The 12,852-nt window shown below is 42.2% G+C and overlaps 1 protein-coding gene across 1 annotated transcript; it reads right to left on the bottom strand.

Moving 5' to 3' along the window:
* Window positions 1–1,593: 1,593 nt before the first annotated feature.
* LOC132405221 (protein Wnt-8-like) lies at window positions 1,594–4,627 on the bottom strand. Its single transcript, XM_059989910.1, has 5 exons — window positions 4,587–4,627; window positions 3,973–4,111; window positions 3,758–3,883; window positions 3,453–3,595; window positions 1,594–2,160 (listed from the first exon to the last, which is right to left on the bottom strand). Exons 1-5 carry the CDS (start codon window positions 4,599–4,601, stop codon window positions 1,594–1,596), a joined length of 990 nt encoding a protein of 329 aa, XP_059845893.1. The 5' UTR covers window positions 4,602–4,627.
* Window positions 4,628–12,852: the final 8,225 nt, after the last annotated feature.

Here is a 12,852-nt window from a genome sequence, read left to right as displayed (position 1 = left end):
AGGTTTAGTTTTTTTAAATATACAGAGTGGTGAATGGCTGGACTGCTCTGCCAGGGGTGGTAAATGGATGCAAATACAATAGACGTAGGCACATGAATGTGCAAAGAATGGAGGGATCTAGACTGTGTAGACAGAAGAGATTGGTTTGGTTTCAGTTTTAATTATATTGTGGGCTGAAGTGCCCGTTCCTGTGATGTGTTGTACTGTTAGATACAGTTAATCTCTGTGCTACAGGACACCACACATCATAGTCTGTCTTATTTCGTAAGTTATTACTGAACATTGATAAATTGTCTATATTGTTCTGTACTTTATTATTAGTCAAGTCTGCACACTGCTAAGTGTGTGTTTAAATGTTCCTGCTGTAACTAGAGAACTTCCCACTTGGGATCAATAAAGTACTTATTATTAATGGAGAAACGATGGGGTTATGGAATAATGGGACGGATAGCATGGACCTGACAGACCGAATGGCCACGTCATAAATAATCCTGATGGCATCCGCATCACAGCAATAACACGAGGATAACATGGGTCAAAAAGATTAAATCCAGAGAGATACAGGTGACCAGGACAACCAGTTCTGAAACCCCGTTTCCCTGATTTGTCCGGCAGCATTCCTTTGACTCACCACTCTCTCACTCACTTCCCCATCTCCAGATGAAGAAACACAAAAAAAAACTTTGGCCCTGAAGCAGTCACTCTTGGGCACATCCGATTTCAAAATCTCCCCCTTCACCTTAATCCCTGTCACAGGAGATTCCTTAGAACCTCCCTCTGACCAAGCACTTGGTTTTTTCCGCCAGTATCACACCTCTTCCTCTATGCACGAAATGCGATCCAGCGTCTCGAGGCGCTTAAATGATGCAAGTTCCTGAGAATTGCTTTATCTGTTCAGAAAAGTGTCTTAAGAAGATGGCCAAGTTCATTGACCAAATGTCACGGATCTAGGCAAGTTGAATGAAATAAATTTATTTGGTAATAAACTGGAGGCTTATAACATTAAAAGCCGGAAGCACGCACACTACAGCACTGAACATTTTTAAACGAGACAGTTTCTTTGATGGCAGTCTGTGGTCGGGGGTGCTCAAGCTAACAGATCAGTGAAAAATCAGCGCAAACGAGGTCCATTACAGTACACCATTTATCACACGTTCTCGATTTTCTAAGTGTCCACGTGCAGTTTCCGGTACAGTGCGAACGTCGCTGAACAAGTGCAAACGTATTACAGGAAAAAAGTGCATAAAACGTGCAGAGGAAAGCTGTCCTTCAGTCATACCTACTTTCATTGAAAGAAACTGCTCGATACAAACACAAGTATTCAAATATGGAACTATCAACTAAGCAAGAAGAAATATTCCCAACATTTACTCGCTCGTAATTAAATAATCCCAATCTTGAAGGTTTCTCACAAAACGAAAGCCGTTTTAAAAAAAAATTCTAAATCTGGTGTCTAAAAAAGTTATTTTACTACAATCCGCAAATGGATTACAATTTATCTGTATTTCAATTATTTTCATCTCGTCTGTTCAGTTCACAAAATGAATAGACTTGTAAATTGTGAAGTCTTTTAAAACCAGCAGGGCAGGCCTCTCACCAGCTTCGGGCCCGATTTTTACGCTTGTTGTTGTTGTTATGAACTCTATTTTTCTCTCGCAGAGAGCAATAATATTTGGTCACGATTTGCCTGCATTGGTCGCATTTGACTGTGCAACACCAATGGAATTTGCAGTTGCAACTGCTGATTATTTCCGTTTTCCTCTCCTCTGGCTTGAGGCCGCACTCACCACATAGCCGTCTGCAGCTCCTCCTCTCCCACTGGGAGAGGTTCTTGCTGGCTTGGAGGCACTCTCTTCCTTCTGTCCCCTGCAGTCCCAGCGAGGCGTTACGGACGCAATAATCTGGAGAGTCCTCCAGGTAGACAAGTTCGGTCGGTTGCACCGCGCTGAATGCATCTGCAATCGCTGCACGGTTATCCGCACTGTTCCCGCCTTTCATACGCCGCTTTTCTAAGTCAATTTTAACGGCTTGTTCGTGTTTCACCTTAAGGAAGTTCCCGATGTCTCGAAAGCTAGCCAACTGGAGCCAGCATGTCTGGATGCTGCAGCTCCCCGACACCCCGTGACACTTGCAAGTTCGCTTCATGGTCTCTCTGACAGCCTACAGAATCAACATCGAAATTATAAATTAAAACTCTCCTGTAACTCATACCCACAGTAGGCTAAATAGTGACATTCCGACAACACACAAAATGCTGGATGAACTCAGGTTAAGTGGCATCAATAGAGGGGAATAAACATCGGGCCGAGAGCCTCCATCAGATTTCCCGCATCGGCAGAATCTCGTGTTTATTCCCACAGCTAGTAGTCTAGTTATAATTTATTTGCTTCCATCACAACCAAATCCAGATTTGCGAGATGTTACGGACAGAATTGCTCGATTTGTTGATTCAGTCTGCCTCATAACAGACAATCTGGATCCCACTTCAAGCTTTTACAGTTATTTATATTCAAGATCAACACTTGATGGATCCAATAAACGACAGAACTCTTACTGAATACACAACTCTGTACTCAATGCAAATCGCCCGCATCTCTTTATTACAAACCCAGACCCACTAACGATCCCCGGTTTTAGGCTCCAGTTAACCCGAACAAAAATTAAAACTGCTCTGTGGGTCAGGGGGCAGAAACGGAATGGCAGCGCTGTTGGATGCGCTGCTTCCATCATTTAATGCTTTAAAAATTCAGATTTCCAACATCTGAAAGTTTTGCCTTTTAGTGTTGAAGGAATATGGATAAAACGGAGAATTAAAATTCCAAGGGAAACCAGAAAGTCAAAAATGGCCTCTCCCTTCCAGGCACCTTTGGAGAGTCTAGCAGCAATACTAAAGAATGTTGCAACTTGCTAAGCCCAGACCGTGACTTTTTAAAGATAACAAAAAGCGACAGAGGATGGCTGTTAAGGAGTGGAAATTCCTTGGGGGGGGGGTGAGGGATGGAAGCAGCGGTATTTTAGACTGTGCAGTTACTGAGACAATGTGACCATGTGCAATCCATAAAATGAGAACGAGACGATTTTTCCCGCTTCTCAGACGCACATTACTCTGAAAAAAGTATGTCAACCATTCTTCATTACTCTGCAAGTAGAAAGTACAGCAGCAGCATCGAGGCTGACACTTGTCCTATCGAAGGTCCAGACCCCGCTGGGTACGGATTGTTATTGATGGTCCCAGTCGATCTCTAGCCAAGAGAAAGGACATACAATTTCCCTAACCCTCCGGGAAGTGTAAATGAGTACACGCCCCTGAATATTGTTTTCGAACCATCACTTCCAAGACTGCGATGTTGAGATTCAAAACAAGACGTTGCAGTGAATGTGAATATACCTCAGATTATTGCTTTGCGTCACAATGTGACATGAGAAAATTTTAGCGTAGTCCATATACTTACACTTCTTCCCGCTTCGTTATTGTGGAGGTTCATAGCGGCTCTGGAATCCTGTCCCGTCTCCAGGGCATCGACAAATTGTTTGGAAATCCGTTCTCCAAATTCAATATTGTCGCTGCATCCTCCCCAAACCCACCCCCGTCCTCCTAAAAGAAATTCAGATATGTCAGCATTGATAGCAATACAGAAGTGGATGAGAATTTTTGCCGAAAGTGCATTAGAAATAAGCATTAAAACATTTTAAACTTCGGGATGCATTCCAGGCATACAACAATGTAAAGATCCCTTATTAAGGATAGCCAACCTACCAGCCTGACCGCTTCTCGATTCATCGCAACCACAGTTGGCGAAGTCCCCCAAACTGCAGTTTCTTGTCAGGGTGTACATGACACCTGCAGAACTTATCGCATGCACGAAAGAAGTTTCTCTCGTAGCTAATAAAAGAACAACATGAGAGAATGGGGATTAATGAGGAAATAACCAACTTTAAAAGAAACACTGGGTGCTTACGATAGGTGCTTACCACTGCGAAGGCCGTTGTGCGTCGAAAGTTGCAGTGCGCTCTCTGGACAATTCCAGCGGTCCCAAGCGAACTGGTGCTTACATTCGTCGATCCCGGATTCCGCTCCCGCAGCCACACTGCTGGAATAGGTCAGGAACGCCTGAAAGAAAAGTTCGCCCACGGCCAATTAGGCGAATGGTTGGGTCCTTATCGGCACCAATAAGGCGAACGATTGATTTCGCACAACTTGTGAACCTTTACGGAGCCAGGTGCGGTAACACATCTGGCATAATTACTATTCATACTGCATTCAGTTTTATGCACTTAAAAGTTCCAAAGCATTCAACATGTTGGTAAAGTTACTACTAGTTTTTTTTAAAATGAGGGGGTAGAAATCTTTTACCAACTAAAAATCAAAGTGTTAGGGGGCGCGATGAAAGGTCCTTGCAACCTCGTAAAATATCACTGGCAATTCCAGTGATTAGTGGAATGCTGCCGCATCTGCGAGTGTGCGAGATCCAATAAATAAAGTAACTTAAAAATCGACGAACAAAAAACATTTAAAAATAGTTCATATTGTTTAAACTGATTTTAAAGCTCTAATTCGTAAAATAATTCAAAATAGTATCACTCACCTTTGGTCCAGTCATCAAAAAGTTGTTTACAGACCTGTAACAAGAATGCTATGACTGTTTAATTTGAACACTACACTTTTCCCTACACAATGAAATAAGTTGTTAATTTGTTGCAAGGCGAGCTTACCATGATGCGGCGGGAGTAACAAACACCAAACAAGCAATTATTTCAGCGAGTTTCATCGCTCGTTAGGATTCTGTACTTTTTATTTATTCTTCTGGACTCAAAGGACCGAGCGTGGAATTGAGCTCCGAGGCAGCTGCTCCACTTTTTATATGGGGTGCCCAACGGTCAGGAAAATTACTTTTGTTGTAAATTAACCAGTTCGGAACCGAGAAATGTGTAAACAGATAGCGCAACCAATCGCAGACAAGAAAGGCCATATAATGAATTTCAAAAGGTTGTTGTTAGCACTTTATCACCAATAGTCATTTATTGAATCTTCCACAATGAAGTTAATCTCATGTCATTCCCTCATAAGATTTAATCCTTAATTAAATTAGTCACATTGCAAGGTGTTTGTTTTAACTTTTAAATATATTAGCTTGTTTCGTGTTACGAGCAATCTGACTTGTTTCATCCTGGCAGTGTGATTATTGCAACAATTTACGCATTATTTTTCATTACTTTCTCCCTGTTATCTTTACTAGAAATATCGTTAATTGGGAGTCATGTAACAACTACAGACAAGTTATTTAACTTCCATCTGGCAAGTGAGCGGATTTGCGTATTGATTTAGTTTCGATTACACTGCCGAGGCTTTGTTCTCCCGAAGAGGATTTGGGAGTCTACGTGTAATATACTACCCGTCTGGCTAAAAAATGCTGGGATTTTGTATATTTCCAGGCTTAATGGCGAATCCCTTACTCATACTCATTTTGAAAGGGAAATGTTAAACTTGCAAACAACATGGCGCCCGTGTAGGAAAAATATACAGTTTAAGTTCTGGTACAGTACTGGAGTATTGAAAGTCTGCTGCTAAGATATCAAATTAATCAATTTATCTATTCGTGAGTTGTAACGGTCTCAAACTCAAATTCCCACATGCGCTGATCAACACTTATCCCAATCAACATATTGAGAATTGGCTGTTCCATGAAGAGATTGTAAGTAGCAACTTGTAAAGAAATTGCCCACTTGCCCGTATAGAATAAGAAAGTTACTTAGTTTTGTTACTCTGACAATCTTAAGCACGCTGTCACTCGCGACTCTAATTTTTAGAGTGCATTACGTTTAATGCACTATTTTGACAAATTATAACAATAATATTAGAACGGTTATCGCAGCTAATTGGAGGGATCAGATTAAAGAACGTCGACCTGAAACTTGTCAATATTGCCAGCAGCTGATGGCTTCATTAGTTCAAATACGATTAAGTTTTAGCTAACGGTGCGAGACCATTCCAAGAAGTAGTCTCACACAAATTGACTTCATGCTGGCTTCAACATAACTGTGGCCCATGTCAAAGCAACTAAAATGCTTGCGCTAAATAAGATTACAAACTATGCCACCATTAATAACGAATAGCTGGGACGATTGGTTTTCAGCGAATGATCAGGATCACGGTGAGTAACATGGAGATCTGGGGAACCTGGAGGGACAAAATTTTTTCGGAGTTGTTCAATGGGCTGCATCTTGCTTTCTGGAAAAACGAAAGACCCCCCCAAGTAAGAATTAGTTGGCCGTGATATACATCCTCGGGCTGGTCTGACATCTCTGGGATGCAGTAGCTCAACTGGATAATGTATGAAAATGTACTTCCATGTGTACTCGCTTTCACGCCGCGTAACACTGCGCATTAGTTTGTGACAATACTTTGTCTGCAATCTTCCAAGTTTTATCTTGATTTTAAGATTACACGTCAGCGTCGTTATTTTAAGATCTATTAACATTACGAAATGATTAACAATCAAATTAATGCATGTTCCACTAAGGCAGTTGATATTATTTACAAATTACGGCCTTAAACTCCCATCCATAAGACTTAGAGATGGGTTTGATTATGTTTAACAGAGAAATCTACAGCACATTAAAGACCCTTCGTCCCAGAATGTTGTGCCAACCATGTAACCTACTCTAGAAACTGCTTAGAATTTCCCTACAGTATAGCCCTTAATTTTTCTAAGCACGTACCTATCTAATAGTTTTTTAAAAGACACTATGGTAACCACCTCTACCACTGTCGCTGGCAGTGCATTCCACGCACCCACCCACCACTCAGAGTGAAAAACTTACCTCTGACATTCCCTTGTACAGTACCTACTTCCAAGCACCTTAAAACTATGCCCCCTCGTGGTAGCCATTTCAGTCCTGGGAAAAGCCTCTGGCTATCCACACATTCAATACCTCTCAACATCTTATGCATCTTCAGCAGGCCACCTCTCATCCTCCGTGGCTCCGAGGAGAAAAGGCCAAGTTCTCTCAACCTATTCTCATAAGGCACGCTCTCCAATCCAGACAACATCCTTGTAAACGTCCTGTGCACTCTCTCTATAGTATCCACACCCTTCCTGTAGTGAGGTGACCAGAACTGAACAGAGTACTCCAAGTGGGGTCTAACTAAAGTCTTATATAGCTGTAACATTACCTCGTGGCTCTTGAACTCAATCGCACAGTTGATGAAGGCCAACGTGTCATGTGCCTTCTTAACAGTAGCTTTGAGTGTCCTATGGACATGGACTCCAAGATCTCACTGATCCTCCATACTGCCAAGGGTCTGACCATTGATATATTCTGTCTTCAAATTTGACCTACCAGAATGAACCACTTCACACTTACCTGGGTTGAACAACTCCAATTTTTGTGTCATCAGCAGATTTACTAACTCACCTTTCTACTTCCTCATCCAGGTTATTTATTAACATCACAAAGAGGAGGGGGGTCCCAGAACAGATCCCTACAGAGAACAGTGGTCACGGACCTCCATGCAGAATATGAACCATTTACAACCACCCACAACCACCCTTTGCCTTCTGTGGGCAAGCCAATTCTGGATCCACAAAGCAAGGTCTCCTTGGATCCCATACCTCATTACCTTCCTGTTGAGCATTGCTTGGTGAACCTTATCAAATGCCTTACTGAAATCCATATACACTGCATCTACTGCTCCACCTTCATCAATGTGCTCTATTACATCCTCAAAGAATTAAATCATGCTTCTAAGGCATGACTTGCTTTTGACAAACCTATGCTGATTATCCCTAATCAGTTTAGGTCTCTCCAAATGCTCATAAATGCTGCCTCATGATCTTCTCCAACAGCTTGCCCACCACTAAAATAGGACTCACTGGACTGTAATTTCCTGGGTTATCTCTACTCCTTTTCTTGAACAAGGTAAAAACATTTGCAATCGTCCAATACTCTGGTCCCGTCCCTATTCATGATGCAAAGATCATCGCCAGAGGCTCAGCAAATCTCCTTGCTCGCTAGCTTGTCAGGGTCCGGTCCGGAACCGCGTTCCGGGTTTTGATCCGGTTCGAGGGCTCCGGACTCCGGGTCCTGCAGTTGTCCCTCCCGTCACCCGTGATCTAGTTAGGACCCTCCTGGTTCAAGGAGGCACACCTGTAACTCATTGAGCTGCAGGTGTCTATAAGGGGCCTTGGGACTGGGACCAGGCGGTTGATCGTTTTGTTCCTCCGCCGGCTCCGAACTCTGCTTTGCGTTCTGTGATTCTGCCCGGGCTCAGATCTTCTCTTCATCATGCTTCTCTGCGCCGTGCCTGTACTACCGGGTTGGTCCGCTACCCCACCGTTCTTCCAAAGCGTTCGTCCCGCTTCTCCGCGGTCGCGATGTCTGCCGGCCGTTTCCGAATTTCCCGTTGTCATGATTGTTGTGTTAGTCACCCTGGACCTAAGCCCGTTCCTACCCTTTGCCTCCGTCGGGCAGGTCCGGCCGACCTGCTGCTGCCTGGCAGTGGTTCTGCCCCGTCCTTCTCTTTCTGGGATAGTGCCCCGCACCCGCCTAGGGGTTCGCACCTTGCCCAGGCCTCCGGTGTTTCCGCCTGGGGGCGTCCCTACCCGGGACATATGCGGCCCGCCCAGGGAGTGCTCTCCGCCAGCTTATCTAACCTACCTGAACGAACCCCAACTTCGGGAGCCCGGTCCGCTCTGCCTGCCTGAACTCTATCTACCTGGACCCCAGTTCTACCCTTTAGCGCCATGGCATCCCCATCCTGCCCTCCCACTAGTACTTAAGTGTCTGCGTCCTGCGTTTGGGTCCATCCGGCCCCTCTTGACATAGTCACAGTAGCCTCGGGTAAATCTCGTCCGATCCCGGCGACTTGCTGTTGAAGCGGACGCTACTATTGTAACTTTAACCCATTCGTAAAGGTAAGGTTTAATTCCGATTTTCTCAAATTTGATAATTTGAGAAACCAGAATTTTTCTGGGGAAAAAATGCAAGATAGGGGATATACATATCGTCGGAGAAGTTAGATAAATGTTTTATCACCAGTGATAAAAATGCGCAGTATGAAATTGTACCAAATATGTGGCTTCAAGCATTATTAGAACATTTATTCACCAGCTATAATAGAGCTTTTGCATTCCTTGTATCGAGTGTAATTTAGAAGGGTCACTGCGAATTAGGTGCATTTTTAATGGTTGCATCGCGTGGTGAAAAATTGAATTCAAAATTCCATGACTGGCCTCCTCTCCTCGTGAGCTTGTCATTTTGGTTCACTGAAGCATCTAATTGCTGCTCCTCCCTTTAATTTAACCTCCCCTAGGAGAACCATGGCGTTATGTTTAGAGTCTATTTCATTCTCATCATTGCAATTTGTCCTCAAAGAATGCGCAAAAACAGTTGATTGTTCTGTCAAATGCTAACGCGTAGACTATCTAGGGCAGGCGTTGTCTGACTGTTTAGCCAATCGAGCGCCATCAACAGAATATCGAATATAAAGTCGTCATGTTTATGGATTAAATAATTTACCATTGGGGATTTTTTTCGGAGCATTGATGGGTGGTGGTTTCAACGGAGGTCTCTTGTTTTCGCGTAGTGCCGGGATTCTGCTGAAGTAAACCCAATAGATTCAGATCCACATTCACTTATGAAACTCAGCTGTACAAATTTAATAACTTCCTGCCCAATATCCGCCATTAAAACTATCAACCATATTGCCTACTTTCTGTCTTTACCTACATTATCTCATCCGTTCTGCAGAAGAAATCTTCACTAACATTAACTCAGCCAGAATTATATCAGCCTTCGTTACCGCGGAGTTCGGTTGTAGGGTGGAGAAACTAACTACGAATTCTACCCGAGAGAATGCTACACAATTAGTGTGGTGACTTTCAAAACGAAAACGAAGCCCATCCATTGCCATTTTGATAAACTGGGGAATAATATTTTGCGGCTAATTTATCCTGGAGCGACAGTAGGATCTTATTACATATAGTAGTTGCATCTCCTTTCGGCGATGATTGGAAAACGCCTCGGAACACAGGCCACAAAAGGTGAAAATTTTATTTTATTAATATACGTCACAAACGCTCACGATGCATCACTCGTGCTTCCATCCACTTTATATAAATTTTAAAAACTGACAAGGTCTACAACTCTATCGTCCAATCCAATCATTTAAACCCGAGTTTTAGCCGTACCTGCCTTTAAATTAACACCTCTTTAATCTGTTTATCGGTCATGTATCAAGATTAAACAGCTGAGTAAAAATGTTGAGAGCACAATAAAGTGTTTTACAAGCATATAAAATTGTTAAACAAGCCGCGTTCCTACGTAGCCAAACTCGCACAGATTGTATTATAGCAAGTTATAACTTTGAAAATAATGAAATACTTGTACTTTTATTGAAATACAAGTATGCCAAAAGTTTCACGCAACTGACCCTAGTTCGGATTTAACGCTCATCACCTGTTCGAGCTAATTAAGGAAAGGGTTTTCATGTTTGCATTGAAATCTCGAATCGCTTTTATAGATGCACGGTAATTCTGAATTTTAAATGCCAAAATTTAGATATTTAACCTGTTCATTAAAGGTTTTAGATGCCTAGGTGTTATTATTGAGAGGAAGTCGATCTAATGTAATAGTCTCTACGCCTAACTAATACTTTAAACCCACCCTAGAATTCATAGTAACGAAAAGTGCGGTTCTGCCAAAATTTACTTCTGACTCTCACTGATTAATTGCCATGTAGATTTCTATCAGTATTTTGTGGGTATTTATCTCATTACGGGTTTTTTTTGTAAATGCGCCATTCTCCGCTCTAAAACGTTAAAAGTCGTTACACCAATTTAAAGAGGCCCTGAATTAAAGGGGATTGTGATTTGATTTCAAAATTGATAATTATTTACATTTAAATTAAATTTCTATAGTTGTGAAGTGTAGTTGACACCTGTGGTTTACGTTAGGCGTTTTCAAAACTCCTACTCCAATTAAATTTTGCCATATTCAGACACGAATTTTCCATGAATTGAATTTGTACGGATAATTATTCATTTTTTGAGGCTCATATCCTTTGATAGTGAGGAACTCGCTATTTGAAACTAATTAGAAACGGCAAGACTTCAAGGGAATCGTGGATCTTGAAAACCCCAAATGTGTTTCAAACAACACTTTATAAGTGTGAATTTCTATTCTAATCCCATTAAAGCAAAGAAATTCTCTCGTTAGCATAAACTGTTCAAACGTGTTATGGGACAAATGGGCAGATTTAAAACTTGTGGCAGCTCAACGGCTGAATTTCAATATGATAGAACATTCACCGAATCTTTTCCATTCTATTGTGCGAGAATGCGGTTGATCATAAGTGTTTCCATTTCAAAGTTAACTTGCGAATAGAAGGAAATTAAGTTTGTAATATGCACTGATCCATTCTGAAATATGAATTTGAAAAGTTAACGTTCTATGTTTTTGAGATGTAATGAAAAAATAATGGGAATAAGTATTCTTAAGTTTTAATTGGACTTCGACCAATTAACTACGCAAATTAATAAATCCAAGTATTTCTGATGTCCTTAAAAATTGTTACTAGTAATCATGCATTTGCAAAATAGAAAATTAGTAGTATAGGTTATTTAGGACCTAATTTGTGGTATTATGTGCAGTTTTGGTCACCTACCCACAGGAACAGTCATCAAAAAGTACAGAAAAAATTTACATTAAGAGTTATAGGGAAAGGTTAGGACGTTATTCCCTGGAGCGTAGGAAAATGAGGGGTAATACAGATGTACAAAATTGAGGGGTATAGAGGGTAAATGGCAAAAGGCTTTTCCCACTGAGGTTGGGCGAGACTAGGGGTCATAGGTTAAGGGTGAATGATGAAATATTTAATAGGAACCTGAAGATGAATCTACACAGTGTGGAATGAGCTGCCAGTGGAAGTGGTAAATACGAGTTCGATTGCAACGTTTAAGATAGGTTTAGATGAGTGCATGGATGGGAGGGCTACGGTCCAGGTTCGGCACGGACTGGATGGGCCGAATAGCCTGTTTCCCGATTAAAACGTTAGCCGTTGATTTTATGATAGAGAATCGTTTATATTTTTACTACAGCCGCTGTTATTTTGAGTTTAAACAAGCCAGCAACATACCCAGCATAAACCTTATCCAGCAACATACCCAGCATTTGTAGGATCTCTTGTGTTTATGATTTTATCTAGTGTTCGGCGCTCATAGTTTGGGAGTCCAGCCAAGTCCACTTGCCCAAGACTACTTCGGAGAGATTGTTATATAGAATCGTGCTGCAGTATCTATAAAATAAATATGCTTACTGCCTGTTGAGCCGCTGGTGTTTAGGAAGGCAGTGAAGGTCCTCCATCTCTGTCTGCCCTTGGCCATCTTTATTGTGCCCCAAGTGTAGTTCAGGATCCTTATTTCTGTTGTCTTTGGCCTCCCATGTTTCCTCCGTCCTTCGGAGGTCCTACGAAGTGCTGTGTTAATGATGGAGTTGGCCTCTCCTCATCACGTGTCCATTCCCTCTCCAACGTTTCCTCATGATGATTGTGGCCATGCCCTCGTGATGCCACTGAAGGAGTAGGGCGTGGTTGGAGATCTTGGCCAAAAGATAGTTTTCCGGAGGCTTGTGGTGTGGAATGTCAATAGTTTGGCAAGGTCGCGCTCTCATGCACCAGCTTCCGACCTGTATAACAGTGTGGACAGAGCACAGCTCTGGTACAGCTTCACTTTGGTGTGGACGCTGTACTTGTTTGAACCCCATATGTTGTTCATTGATCTGAAGACATTTCTTAAATGTAGCGAGGGGTCATATAGCATAATGTAGTACCATCTGATGCTCGCCGTGTCAGAA

The sequence above is a fragment of the Hypanus sabinus genome, chromosome 15 (genome assembly GCF_030144855.1).
Source record: "Hypanus sabinus isolate sHypSab1 chromosome 15, sHypSab1.hap1, whole genome shotgun sequence".
In the NCBI taxonomy this organism is placed as follows: Eukaryota; Metazoa; Chordata; class Chondrichthyes; order Myliobatiformes; family Dasyatidae; genus Hypanus; species Hypanus sabinus.
Note: the sequence above shows the minus strand (reverse complement) of the source record. Positions and strands in the feature narration are given on the sequence as shown.

Bases quoted from the DNA above. Each gene is read 5' to 3' on its own strand.
- LOC132405221 (XM_059989910.1), bottom strand. The intron at 3,884-3,972 runs GTAAGCACCTAT...TTCTTTTATTAG, and splicing joins GCACAACGGCCTTCGCAGTG to CTACGAGAGAAACTTCTTTC. The intron at 2,161-3,452 runs GTAAGTATATGG...TTGATTCTGTAG, and splicing joins ATAACGAAGCGGGAAGAAGT to GCTGTCAGAGAGACCATGAA.